Genomic DNA, 14,562 nt, shown 5'->3' with positions numbered 1-14,562 from the left:
TTTATTCAAAACCTTGATAATATTTAGCTCCCATTTGTTTTACATTTTGGACACATGCAGAGGAAATATGTCTGTTTTAACAACTAAGTGGCAGTGGTTGCAGATACACTCCTCTGGCAATTTGATACAGCAGCCTCACTCACACTGACAAACAGCTCCCCTTACATTTGAAAAGATGACCTCCTTTATATATGTTTTGGGTTTGGTTGGCCTAAAGGATTAGCGGCATTAGTGGAGTACATATGTATCCATTTTTTATTACATTTAAAATATATGTGGCTTCCAGGAAGAGCCTACACATCCTGGGATATTTTTACTGAGTCTCCCACACACTGTCAGTGCCTGGGAGTACAGAAGAGGAGTAGGATATGGACACAAAATTCATCAAATGCTTAATACTCTCGTCTGGCTGTGGTCCCGCAGAGAGTTTTTAGTTTTAAGTGTACGACCGGTAAACAAGTGCGGTGTGTGTGTGTGTGTATGTGTGTGTGCGCAATATACTTAAGTATGTGTTAGGCCATGAGATCAGGTATCCTGAGAGATGTCCTCAGAACAGTGCTGAGGTTTTCTTTGGCTGCGACCCAACATGGTTTCTCCCAAGATGCATGGAGCTACTCACCACACAGCTGTTCAAACAGAGCATGTGGCAATACACGTCTGCCAGTCCAACAAGCTTGTTAAAAAGCAATTACAGTGCTATTTGTTCTAACTTGATTGGGATCTAAATGCAGATGTTCTGTGTGTACAAGTGCATCATATGTCTCCCTCAGGAATATGTCCATTTCAGATGGATATGTGGCAGTAATAACATTTGGGTTGGGTGTTGACTGGGAAAAGTTTATGAAGTTAATCTGTTAATGTCTAAATTTTTATGGAGTTCGTGTTTACACAAGGAATTTGAGTACCTGGAGTTAACAGGGGCACTATATCAAGTTAAGTCCTCCCAGTCTGTTTCTTTCCTGGAATGTCATGTTAAAATATGCTTTAATATATTCAAGTTTAAAGTGGAACATCAGTCAATTCCTCCTCCATCATGTGTGCTTTTTTATGTACATATGTGCATAGTGTGTCTGTGCATAACTCTCTCCATCCCACACCTCCCCTGCCCAGGTGCGGAAAGAGTACGGCAAATGTCTGCGCACCCACTGCTGCAGCGGCAAGAGCGTGGAGACCTCCATCTCCTCCTCCAGCAAGACCACCACTTCACGGACACCGGGCCGCTACTCCACAGGCTCACAGGTGAGCTTACCTGCCTGCACACCTGGACGCTACAGCACAGCAGATTCTCAGGTAAAGGCGGGAGCACGCCATGAGGGTTTTGGGTTATCACTGTTCACTTTCAACTACATTCAGGTCAGAGTTTCAGTTTTATTGCAGGCAAATTTAAAAATAAAATGAATGTGGAACTTGCGAATATGTTATTAAATGGATAGTTCAGATTTTTTTAAGTGGGGTTGTGTGAGGTACTTATGTAAAGTCACAGTTTTGCTGCTGCCCCCGTCCACCCCAGTACATTGCTTAGCTTCCGTGTCGGTACTCCTGTCTGCTTCTCCAAACAGGGGGTGTGCGGGCCGCCATCTATTGTAGGTAATACACTGATGATGGAGAAGTATCTCATACAACCCTACCTAAATACATCCAAACTATCCCTTGAAGTTAGAATACTAAAAATGTGCAGAGTAGAAATGTGGAAAGTGAGGTAGCCCAAACCCTGACTTACACCTTCGCATATTGATGCTGACACACAGGTAGATGGAGTATAAATGGCATTGACGGGTGATTATTTTTCCCCACCTGTTTCTCTCTTGCTGGTCGTTGCTTTGCTTTTTCCTTTACTACCTCTCCTGCACTAATTTGCCCTCATTTTGCACATCACACCTTCATATATTACGTTTCTTACCATATTTCTTTCCCTTTTTTTGTCGTCACGTCCTTCCTCCCCAAACTTTTTCCCACTTCTTCCTTTTACTCCTTCTCACTTTCATTATTGCCACCCCTCTGTGTCTTTATCCATACCTCCTCTACCTCCTTTTCCCACTCTTTCCTCTCTCTTTCTCTCTCTCTCTCGCTTCTTTTCTTCTGTGTATAGAGTCGTATCAGGCGGATGTGGAACGACACTGTGAGGAAACAGGAGTCTTCCTTCATCACTGGAGACATCAACAGCTCCGCTACGCTCAACAGAGGTAACCACAGGATACCTACCATTTGCATCCTCATCACTGTCACCATATCTACTTTATTAATAGCAGGAGGCTCAGGCAGCATATACTGTCATTTAGTAAAGTGGTAGGAGTCCAAACTTCAGATAATGGTACTGTGTTCTTGTAGAGGGAAAGATTAGCAGAATAGAGTGTAAATATCACTTACCACTTTTTTTGCTGCTTCAAAGGATGACTTTACAGCAGGGAGAGATAGGAACAGCCTCTTGTCAGAACTGAAACATCAACCAGTTTGTGGTGCCATTAAAAATCTAAAGAGTCCAGAGTTGACTGTGCTGCAGAGGGCTTTTGTACTTATTTTTCCAAGGATAGTAATCTTTTGAAGCATGTGCGGGTGATACATCCTGTAAGTTAAAATGTGTGTGCAGGTCTTAAGTTGAATACCTTTTTCTCCCCTTTAAATTATGCAGAGTTGCATTACATTGTACCTTGATTGTTACCTGAATATTCTGTAGTAGTTGGTCATTTAATGTGAAGTTGCTGATTCTAAAATTTGCTGTGTGCCTGCTTTTACCACAGCATTAGAAATGCACAATAAAGTAGAGCAAATATATGTTCATGTCTGATGTTGTTAGCAAGCTTTTAAAGGAGCAGTGTGTAAAATTTAGGGAGATCTATTGGCATTATGTTTTCATTAGTGTATAATATGCTGAAAACTAAGAATTGTTGTGTTTAGAACGAATCCTTTATATGTATATATAGGGAGCAGGTCCTTTTCTGTGAGTCCATCATGTTGCACCAACATGTTTCTACATTAGCCCACAGTGGACAAGCCACACACTGGCCATAGCTTCTACTACACACGTGAAAGGGGAGGGGTGAGGTGTACCACTAATCCTACACACTGTACCTTTAAGCAAAACTGATGATGGTGATGATGGTGATTTGAGTAACTTTTACCAATTAGACCTCCGCTCAGGTTCAACTTGGCTGACGCTATGCTTAAAATTATGTGAGGTCACCAAACTCAGTGAGCCAATGAGAAAATGATGGTGTAATTTGCCCCACCTTGAAGGTTCAGTGTGTAGGATTTAGTGCCATCTATCCACAAGTTTGCAACTAACTGAATACCCCTCCGCTAACCCCTCCCTTTCATTCTGGGCTACAGTAGAAACAATGCGGTGTAACCAGAGGGCCTGCTCTGTGTGTTGATATGAAAGGTCAAAGGCAGCGATTCTTCTAGTTTATAATATATTCCATTTCTGCGAATAGATCCCTCCTAATCCTGCACACTGTACCTTTAAATGGGTCCACTGTACTCAGAGTTGCTGTCCCTCAAGAGAAAGCCGCTGTAAGAATGGATTCCATGAGTATAGCTGTCTGAGGGCTAGGGTAATGAGGACATAGACACCCAAATGGCTAGACATTTTGACACATGCGCGTGCACACGCAGTGGGATGCACACACGCATACACTGTCATTTGTTAGTCTCTAAGTCGAGGTGTGGCCCTCGCTTCCTTCAGGCCACTAATAAGCTGTTAGCATGACAGATTGATGCTAAAGCAGACACGGTGTGTGTCAGCGCCTGAATTATCACACACTTAGCGAGGCAGGGCTTAAGACACCCCCGCCCCCTCCTTTCCTCACACTTTAAAGTATGGTGCAGAGAGCTACTTAGCAAGTAGATTTCAAATGACTATGTACTGTGGCTTAGTGAATAATATGGGATGGAATAAATTGGATATTCTGATAGGAGATTGACTTGTTGAAATTAAGAGAGAGTGAAATGGAGAAAGAATGTGTTCATTTCAACTTTTTGGCAGTTGATTTGAGGACATTATGTCTAATATGCAGTATGTTATTACTTGTGTCTGTCTCTTTTTAGTTGAAAACTAGCCATTTAGTCACCCTAGACATATTCACCTTGATATTTTTAGAATGTCAGTATTGCATAATGTGTATTGTCCAATAAAGCCCGACCGATATGAGACTTTATGAGACCTATATTGATTTTAGGGAGGGAAATTTTCTGATTATTGATATTGCAGCTGTTATACAGGTACATTTAAAGCTGAAATTAAATCAGACCTTTTTTACATGGATTGTTCACAGATTTTTCACAGGTTTTCAGAAGGCAAAATAAACATACTTTATTTTACATTACACATACAGTGTATTCTGTCAACCAATTCTAGAAATGAAAACAGAGCAAATAAAGAATAAATACAATTTAAAAAAACTAAAAAAACACCAGTACTGTTTGTTAAGTTTCAATACACTGCTGACCATTTATATAAATAAGTTTTAATAAAAAGCCTAATAAACATAATTAATCTATATTCAGTGTCAGTATATTGCTGATCACTTAAATAAATAAAAAAATAAAAAATAGCGAAATACACCCGAGTCATGTATGTTCAGCGTCAGTATATTTCTGAGCATTTAAATAAGTAAAAAATTAAATAAATAGCTGACACAATTTCTTTATCCCCCCAGGTATAATTGTATGTATTATATGATGAAAAGTCAGATGGGCTCTAAAGTTTATATTGGAGTAGTTATATTTTTTTTTCCATAGATGAACTGTATTGGCACATTCCACTTTCTCCATTCTTTCTCATTTATTTTACCTGGAGCTCTATTCCGTCTCCAAGTTCAGGCTGCCAGCCAACTTCGTGTATCTGAAATAGTAATGAAGTTTAATAAGTTAAGTTTAATATGGACTTAACTGTGGTTTCCTTAAACATTAGATCTAGGAGTTAGAAAAGGTCACGGTCTCTTTTTTTCTTCCACTGTGCCTCTTAGCCAAAACAAAAAAGTGTCACCACAGAGATGTTTTAGTGCCTCTCAGCTCTATGTTTGGATGCTCTGTGACATGCCTAGAGTGGTAGTGTGTGTTTGATGCAGCGGTAAATACAGCATGAGGATGAATGTATAGGGACTGTCAGGGTCATCCGTCCTCTGTTTTTCTGCAGTGTCTTTATGTGTACATGATCTGTCTCCCACCTAGGAAAGAAAAAGCACTGAGAACACTTTTTTTTGTGGCCCCTTTGTCCATTAACTATCCTGTAGTCATGCTGCTCTGCTCAAGCGTATTGAACTGCAGCACAATCTTCTCCAGCCATGCTACTCTCTCTCTCTCTCTCTCTCTCTGTCTCTCTGTCTCTCTCTCTCGTCCCCTTCCCCAGCCTGTATGCAGTGGCTGCAAGAATGACTTGTCAAGCTTTTTCTTGGCTTTCACCTCAAACTATCTTCGCTTGTTTGATTTACTTGTCCTCTTCTCTCCCTCCTTCTTCCACACACTCACTTTCCATCTCACTCTCCCTTCCCCTTTTTCCTTCTCGCTTACCTCCACTCTGCAACAACTACATGCTCTCTCTCTCTCTCTCCCCTCCCTGTCTCTCCCCCCACTCCGCCTTTTCCCCCCCGAGTGCTTCTCTCTTTTTCTCTCTTGACTTGGCTGTTGCTTTTCCTCTCTCTTCCTCTCTCGACTTTGGCTGTTGCTCTTCCTCTCTCTTTCTCTATCTGCCTGTACCAGGAGCCATGGCTAATCATCTTATAACTAATGCTCTCCTTCGTCCCCATGGTACTAACAATCCTTATAACACTCTCCTGGGGGACTCGGCAGTCTATAACAACCCAGCCGTGGGCATGTACAACACCCAAGGTGTGCCTGATGTTCCTATTCTAAACATTTAACATTTGTGAAGTCAGCTTAGAGTTATTTTTTTGCATGGTTATTTCGTTTTAAGCAGTTTGCCGCTGCTACTTTTGGCTGCATATCTGATCTAGCCCTATTATGGCTCCCAAGTGAGGCGATCAATCACACTGCAATAATCTTTCACAAAGGACACCCACTGGGCAGTTCTCACAGCACATAAATGTGGAGATGAAATTCTGGCGATGATTTATCAAAACAGTATAACAAGTGCACATGCTGATTTATTGCACGCTGCAGATGCACGCTATATGTTACTGGTTGCAGATTCACTGTACCTTTTTTATAAGCTACTTGGGAGCCATGAAATATTTGTATTAGTTTGTATTAATGTTCTTTTATTCAGTATGTGTTTCATTTTGAATGTCATTTCGTATGTGTCAGTTGGGACCTGTGTTGCTCGTCTTAGTGCATGTACTGTATATTATATATAGTATGTTTTAAATGTAATGTGTGTTTATGTTTTCTCTACGTTACATAAATAATAAGCCGTACCATAGCAGCCACTTTACAATACGGCTCTGAAAAGCAGACTTTGATATTGAGTATCAGACAAGAGTTTCTTTGTTAGACATTTTTCATCATGATTCCCAATTACTGTGCAACTGTTGATTTTTGTAGCTGTTGAAAGTTGTTTCTCTTGATGTATGAACTCACGTCTGTCTGTTTTCTCTCTTCTCCCTCATGCTGTCCATTAGCACCGTACCGAGACACAAGTATGGGCTAAATTAATACTCAACTACTTCAATAACATCGACTTTATTCTCTCTCTGCTTGTTTCCAAAGCACTCTGAACATTTTCAGTCCAATCTACATCCAAACAGTAGCTTTGTTTGGTGAACAGAATGTCTGTCCCGATCATTAGTCAGTCGTAGAAATGTGACTGTCTTATTTGTTTGCACACATTTTTGGATTACTTTTTAGAAAATGCCATTTTCTTTATGTATCCATAGTATTAAAGACCCAAGCCACTGAATATGATTGATTGTAGTATTGTCAATCAAACGTGTAAATTGACATTTAAGTTATATTTTAGATGCAGAAGGTTTGCCATTAAATGACTCACAATGTAATAACTTTAAATGTCACTCCAAAACACATTCTATTTACATAAGACTTATTTTGCAGTGAAATTCTAACTTGTCTTTCTGCATTGCTGTAGTGCTGGCAGTAATTGAGAAAAAGAAAGTACTTCAGAGGTTTCTCTTAAATGAATTATGGACGCTTGGAGCATTTTTCCTTCCAAGAATATTATCATTGCTACTTTTTAATCCTCAATTCACAGCACACGCTATAATATCAAACAATAATTAAAATCTCTCTTCTGAGAAATCCATTTAGTTTATTTAAGAATCCTAATAATTATTGCTTTTTTTTTCCAAATGATTTGTTCCTCAGAGGGCATCCTGAACAACGCAAGAGACTCCAGTGTTATGGATACGCTCCCTCTCAATGGTAACCATGCCAACAACTATAGCATGGCCAGCAGCGAGTACTTGAGTGACTGCGTCCAGATTCTGGATCGTAGCGGAGGCTACGGCACCCACAGTAACCACAAGGAGACGACCCTGGAGAAAAAGATCCTCAAGGAGCTGACCTCCAATTACATCCCATCATACCTTAACAACCACGAAAGAGCCACCACCGAGCGCAATCACAACCTGATGAACAAGCTGGTCAACAGCAGCATGGCCAATGGAGGTGACTGGTTTGATTTCAATTATATCAGAATCAGACAACCACACACATTTGGTTTCATCTAGATAGAGGCACTGGTAAACCATTTAACTAATAGTTAAAAGCTGGGTGTGTAAACGTTTCTATGCCTCACATTTTCTTGTTTTGTTTTGTGCTTTGTTTTTGTTTCACTGGTAATATTTATAGTATTGATAGACACATAGTACATACATACAGGAATAAGTTAAACCGGCAATAACTGATTTTTTGGCCACTTGAAAGAAACAACCTGTGAACCCAACACTGACATATTAAAACCTTTTTATTGTTAGAGTACAGCTGCCCATTTTCAGTGCAGCAAGAAAGCTTTTTGAGTCGTATTTCTGGCCACTTGGCAAAACAAGTCCAATATTCACTCTCCTTTCAGCTGATCTCCACCAATCCAAAAGGAAATATGTGGCTCTTAAGCTTCTAAATGCTCCACTACCTTCACCATCTAGTCACTAAATTTTGCTACCTGCCATTTGGTGCTGGGCAGTGAGCATGCAGTGGTTTTGTAAAGGGTTTTCTTTTTGCTGAAAAGAAAACAGAAGCTTGCTGCTACCGATGAGAGTGATGACCTTAACCAAAACATTAAAATGTGGTCTGAATAACCAAAACAATGACATGGATGATACTGAAACCTTCTGTAAAGCTGAGGGGAAGATTCTGTGGGTTTGTACCCACACAGACAACCCTTCACTTCATAATACACATAGTAAATTTGATCTACTGTTAAAGGGGTTTTTTAAAGGGGGGTTGTATGAGGTACTTATCCACAGTTGGCACACCCTGCGTTTGTAGAAGCAGGCAGGAGGACAGGTAGTGAAGCTACACAATGTACCGCTGAGGACAGGGGCAGCAGCTAAACTTATTATAGCCAACTGAAAATCAAGCGTTAGAACAGCAACTTCTGTGAGGTGGAATTAGTATTTTTTTCAAAGAAGTCTGGTAGCTTTGAAGATAACTTATGGATATAACAGCTTCAGTTGCCTGCTGGAAAAGGCTGCCTGATGGTATAGTAAAGCAGTGAAAATATTCTAAATATATCATACACGTAAATTGATACTGAATTTCTTTAGGTGGCTAAAATAAAATTTTCTACTGCCCCTGTCCACAGCAATACATTGCAAAGCTTCCATGTTCATGAAAGTACCTCATACAACCCCACTTCAATAAATCGCAACTATTCCTTTAATATGAAAAATTTCACAGCCATATTGTGGCCACTTTAGATGGCAAAATAACTTTTTTGACTAGTTAATATCACCACATCACCATACATTAATAACACTGATCCTTGTTGAAATGAACAGAAACATGCTATAACTATTTTCCCTGCCTGGGTCTTTCAGGGAGCTTGGCGGGAGGCAGCAGCAGCAGCAGCAGCAGTGGAGTAAGCGGCTGTGTGGGCAGCAGTAAAGAGGACAATGGACCCATGGTGCTGGACAACCCCGCAGCCTTCCCGCATGAGGAGAATCTGGGTTTGGAGATTATCAGAGAGGAGTCTAACGCTCCACTCCTGCCGCCACGACCTCCTCCACCGGACAGCCACCCCCCACCTCCGCCACCCCCTCACAGCTTCTCCCGGCCACGGCGTATTCCCCAAGAGACCAGCGAGAGCTTCTTCCCCCTGCTGACCAACGAGCACACCGACGAGCACACGCATTCGCCCAACCACAGAGACTCGCTGTACACCAGCATGCCAGTGCTGACGGACCTTCCGGATGCGCAGATGAACGGTTTAACAGATGGAGAGGAAGACAGCTCCGGGGAGCTGCATCCCTGTAAGAGTGCCACGGCTCCAGAGTTGGACGACGTTTATTATAAGAGCATGCCAAACTTGGGCTCCAGGAATCATCTTCACGAGCTACAAAGCTACTACCACATGGGCCGCGGTGGCAGCGATGGATACATGGTGTCCGACAACAAGGAGGAGTCCGATTCTTCGCCCGAGGAGCCGCCTGTAGACCCTTCCCACCTGGTTACCAGTCTATAGAGCCAATCAAGAGACTCCTATCCCTCCCCAGTCCATTCTCACACTTCCAACCTTCCAATGAAAACATTCTGTGTTGTTGACTGACAGACTGAGCTGGCCCATCCCTGGATTGATGTACTGTGTGTGACATTAACAATGATTCATGACAATATGGTTGCAAATTCGCTGGTCAAATGACAGCAGGGACTGAATGTATTGTCATAAATGGTTCAGACTGGAAGGGCTGTTCTGAGAGACTTTTTGTGATCATCAAACAGAAATGGAAACCTGGAAAGGAGAGGAAGGGGCGGGATTCTGTAATTTCATCCTACCTGTTACTTTAATATGGATTCTTGGATTGACCGTAGCCCTTCAAGTTCCCCAATATGGACCTCTAGCAGATCATAGCATATAGTCTCCACTAACACCACAACAAGGGCGCGGCCCCCCAGCCCTGGTTTAAGGAGCTGCCTGTCTGTTTGTCTGTATGTCTGTCTTTCTGTCTCACTCTTAAAGACACTACCGGGATGATATTTCCACCTCTCCAAAGGGTAGAGCAGGATGTTGAACTCTGTGTTCACAACATAAACTGGCCTTAAGGAGGCCCCACCCCACTACCTGCCAATCAAGTGGAGGATGTATGATATATGCCCTCACTACCGATCATCCCAAAAACTATTTTATTGGGCAACTGAACTGTAACCATATCCCGCTGATGTTCTGAATTCTCTTCCTGTTCGTATCTGCTAAACTGGAGTTGTGTCTGGGCTGGTGTAACATTCCTGCAAGTTGTAGTGACTGCGGCTACTGTGTATTTCACTGAAAACAAAGAAGGAAGATCATATTACAAAAGACTGAATTAAAAAAAAAAGAAAAAAGAATGGGTTCCGTTTCTTCTCCTTTCTTCTGTAAAAGTTTTCAGTTATCAAAGGATTATAAAGACATCACAAACTGTTTCTATGTATTGTACAGAATACAGATACAGCTGAAAATGTTGCATATGACCAAGTCTTTTATTTTTCAAATTTTTAAGTTGCAAACCTTTTGTCTGTGGAACTGTTCAGAAATGTCATGATATGTTCTGGTCACGTGTAGACGACAGAACGAGCAAGGAACAATCTGTCATGTCACTCTTTCGTAAATACAGAGAAGGTAAAGCACTCCTTAATTAATACGCATATACCCTACGCACACTTCATTCTGGTCCTTTTATAGCAACACCACTGTCACTTACATTTTGCAAGTCAATTGTTACTATATACTTTACCACTGTGTAGATTTAAAACAAAAGGAGAAATGAAGTGGCTAAGTTGTGAAGGAGATGGTTGCTTTGGAAATGCAACGTTTTAGTCTTTGCTGGAAGTGGGTCTCATCTCATTTGTTCTTGAATAAAGCGTTTCCCTCCTTTAGGCACAAGCCTAGCTGAAAAAAATTACAGAGATATCAGATATTTGGAGTTACACCAGAATGGTTTATGAAGCATATCCTCTCTATTGCCAAATATTCTTCAAATTGACATTACCTTGCTGTGCTGGTTGAGATTGTACAGAAAAAGAGTGCTGAGAATAATAAATGTCATTCTCTAAACTAAAAAAGCAAAAAAAAGAGAATTTCCACGGTTTGAAAAAGGGAAGGTCTCACCTGTGAAATGCCATGATTACACCATATTTGTGTACTGAAAATGTGAAAACTCTTCACACAGCAGCACTGTCCAATGTGGAAAGCCAATGTTTACTTATTTAGGTGAAAAAAAATCATAAGTGTATGAAGTGTAGCTTGCACATGTATCCCACAAGCCCCCTCCATGTCCCCAAGAGAGAATTTATTTATTTATCTGTTTATTGGTTTGAAGACAGCAAAACAAGCTTGGAGGAAAGAGCGCTGGCTTTAGGCAGGAGTAAATAAAATGGCACTGGGTTTGTTTTATGGTTCTTTTTTTAAATTATTATGATCATGATTATTATTACAATATTATTGCTAATTATTTATTCTTTTTGTATGGGTTCCAAGTTGAATGATCTCATAACTAATATTTGTTGTAACAGTGAAAGTTGTTTGCCAACAAATAAATTACTGACATAGCTTTGCGGTTTTCCGCCTCTTGAGTGTTATCAGTTATTACATCGAAATTAAATGCAAACACAGAGTTAAACCCAACAGTGTTTTCACTCCAAATACTCATTTCTAGTAATTTAGGGAGATCACATACTGTTGGTATGCCATTATTTTGCTACATTTCGGTTTCAGTTGTGGATGAAATCCTCTAAAAGCCTTTCAGTGTCCTGTCTGTGTGCATCGGAAGGCAAAAAGTTACAGAATAATACCAAGCAATTTATTTTGGAAGAATTTTCACTGCCTGGCAGCTGAATATGCCACAGTTGTTCATTGAATTTGACACTAATTCTTCATCTATTTACATAATCCATATGTATGTAGGGCTGACCCCCAAGGATCAGGTGATCGGAATAATTACTTTCAAACCACCTGTGAAGTGGCTATGCACAACATAAAAGAACCTGTGTGCCTAACCTTCAATGATCACTGAAGGTTGGGTTGAGAGCACGTTGTGGTAATAGATGTATTGTTTGTGTTAGAGGGCAGCCTTTACTACTCAGGTCAAATACCTGCTGTAAGATCTTTCATCTGATGCCCTTTGTGGAATGTAATTTATACCTTGATGCCACAACAGTAGGATACGAGAGAAACTGAGACAAAAAGGGGTTATCACAATACACGGCTCAGTTTGTTTGCTTGTAAATCAAGGTATTGGTACAAGCTCTCTGTCTATTCCTCCAAGGGTTACAAAAGTCAGTTCAGGTCTAGCATACTGGTTTGGGCACCAAGATCCCCAACAGCTGTGTTTTGGTTTTGGCACGGATAATTGGCAGTGTTCTGGGAAGATGGTGAAGGATCATGTCCTTGCACTCGAACTAGCAAATTAAGCTAGTTTGTGTGTGCACACCAGTGTTGTGACCAGCAACAAGGTCCATTCCAGATAAGAAAAATGGTAGGAATAAAATAAAATAAATAGCATTCTGATCTTCTTAGTGTTGCCTAATGATTACACAATTATTGTATTAATCAAATCAAATCAAAATTACTTTATTTATCCCAGAGGGGAAATTCAGTTAGTCTGTGAATCTCTGGAATTATTAAAAAATATTATTGTTATTAGGTAATGATAGAGATAATAAATAAACATAATAATAGTAATAATAATAATAATAATGTGATATGTATTTATATAAGCACATAACTCAATGTAGAAAGATGTCAAGTAGGGGTTTGATGCCTTGCTCAAATGCACCTCAGCAGTAACCAGGAGGTCAACCTCCATAGCTACCAGTCTAAATTCAATACACGATCCAACCGTCACTCTAATTGGCTACCCTCCAGTTCCAGAGCCAAGTTCCTATGACTACTGAAATAAACTCAACTCCTGTTTTTTCTTTTCTAAATAAAAGAGAGGCTATCATAATGTAACAGCATGGTGTACAATCTCAGGTAAATGGTAAATGGACCTGCATTTATATATCGCTTTTCTAGCCGCTTTGCGACCACTCAAATCGCTTTACACTCCACACGATAATTCTACTCCTCAAAGAATTGTCACTAGCACTTATTATTGCACTAATAGCTCTTATTGCACTATACCTTGATTGTTTGCTTTTATTCTTCCTGTAAGTTGCTTTGGATAAAAGCGTCTGTTAAATGTAAATGTAAATGTACAGACTGCGCTCATTCACCCGTTCGCACACACATTCATACTGCTGGCAGAGGCTACCCTAAACGGTGCCACCTGCCACCTTTGGGAATTCATTCATACACCGATGAACACAGCATTGGGAGCAATTTGGGGTTCAGTATCTTCCTCAAGGAAACTTCGACATGTAGGCTGCCATGGTCAGAGATCGAACCCCCAACCCTCCAATCAGTGGGTAAACTCCTCTACCAACTGAGCCACAGCCGCCCCAAATTGGACAAGATTATGTTGTTTCAAAGAAGGAAGTTCTGCTTTTTCTGTAAATTGCAGTACTGTCCTAGAGTTGAGGACAATGCATCAAGCCCTCTGCCATTTCCCTCTGCTTGCAAGGCCAACATAATAAGGCAGTATATAACATACAGTATAGCTGCAGCATTTAACATGAAAAGGTAGACAGGGCTGTAACTTCAGAATTCTGGAACCCTGTAGGCATTTTGGGGTAAAAGTATTTTCTTGGTTGTTCCTATAGTATTTTTGTGCTGAATCCATTTCTGCTGGATGTCAAGCTGTAAAAGTTATGGTTTAGTCATAATTATTGATTAATTAGCATAATGATTGATGAATCACCCAATATTAGAAATGGCTATAATTTTCCAATTTGTTTATGTATTATATATGGTTGTTTTGGTATCATTGTAAAGGGGGCATCCATGGATTTCATTTAAGCCCAAAGTTGTATCTTTCTGACAAACACAGAGGTCACATGACTTCTTTAAACCATAAATTACACACATTTTCCACAATTTTCGCCTAAACTATATAGTTTATTTGATCCCTGTAGGATCAAGGGACATCAGGGACCCAAAAACCAACAACTGTAATACTTAATAGACTCTGTCAATTCAGGAAAAGTATAATATGCCAATACTATTTCTTTGGGAGAGGTTATTATGAGCCTTAAATTGGAAGTCACTGGCTCAGGCAAATTCACCTCCATTCATTCTTTGGACCAGCATTATGTAAAAACTACCAAACCAATTGTCTAGAAATAATGATAATATAATACTTATACTTACACAATTTCAATAATACAATAATAAGCCAGAAAGGTTTTCACCCATTTTTTATGAATCAATATAATTCACTGAATGTGGCCACTAATTACAAATGGATAGTAATGATTGAATCAAAACAAAAGTGCATTATATATTCATACAAAGGTCCCCCTGACTTCCGGCACTGACAAGATGCAGTGCATGGGTTTGGCCTGCAGCCGCATCGGGCTGTC

At 40.3% G+C, this 14,562-nt stretch overlaps 1 protein-coding gene across 1 annotated transcript in view; it reads left to right on the top strand.

The window, feature by feature from the left end:
* Positions 1 to 11,653, top strand: part of adgrl3.1 (adhesion G protein-coupled receptor L3.1) — a 140,219-nt gene extending 128,566 nt beyond the window's left edge. Inside the window, exons 20-25 of the mRNA XM_059338568.1 lie at positions 1,111 to 1,239; positions 2,090 to 2,183; positions 5,698 to 5,826; positions 6,576 to 6,593; positions 7,276 to 7,578; positions 8,949 to 11,653. Of these exons, the coding sequence (XP_059194551.1) occupies positions 1,111 to 1,239; positions 2,090 to 2,183; positions 5,698 to 5,826; positions 6,576 to 6,593; positions 7,276 to 7,578; positions 8,949 to 9,592 (1,317 nt within the window). The 3' untranslated portion in view covers positions 9,593 to 11,653. The remainder of the gene's footprint in view (positions 1 to 1,110; positions 1,240 to 2,089; positions 2,184 to 5,697; positions 5,827 to 6,575; positions 6,594 to 7,275; positions 7,579 to 8,948) is intronic.
* Positions 11,654 to 14,562: the final 2,909 nt, after the last annotated feature.

This window comes from Centropristis striata, chromosome 1 (genome assembly GCF_030273125.1).
Source record: "Centropristis striata isolate RG_2023a ecotype Rhode Island chromosome 1, C.striata_1.0, whole genome shotgun sequence".
NCBI lineage: Eukaryota > Metazoa > Chordata > Actinopteri > Perciformes > Serranidae > Centropristis > Centropristis striata.
The sequence above is the reverse complement of the archived record's forward strand: the minus strand, read 5'-3'. Positions and strand labels throughout refer to the sequence as shown.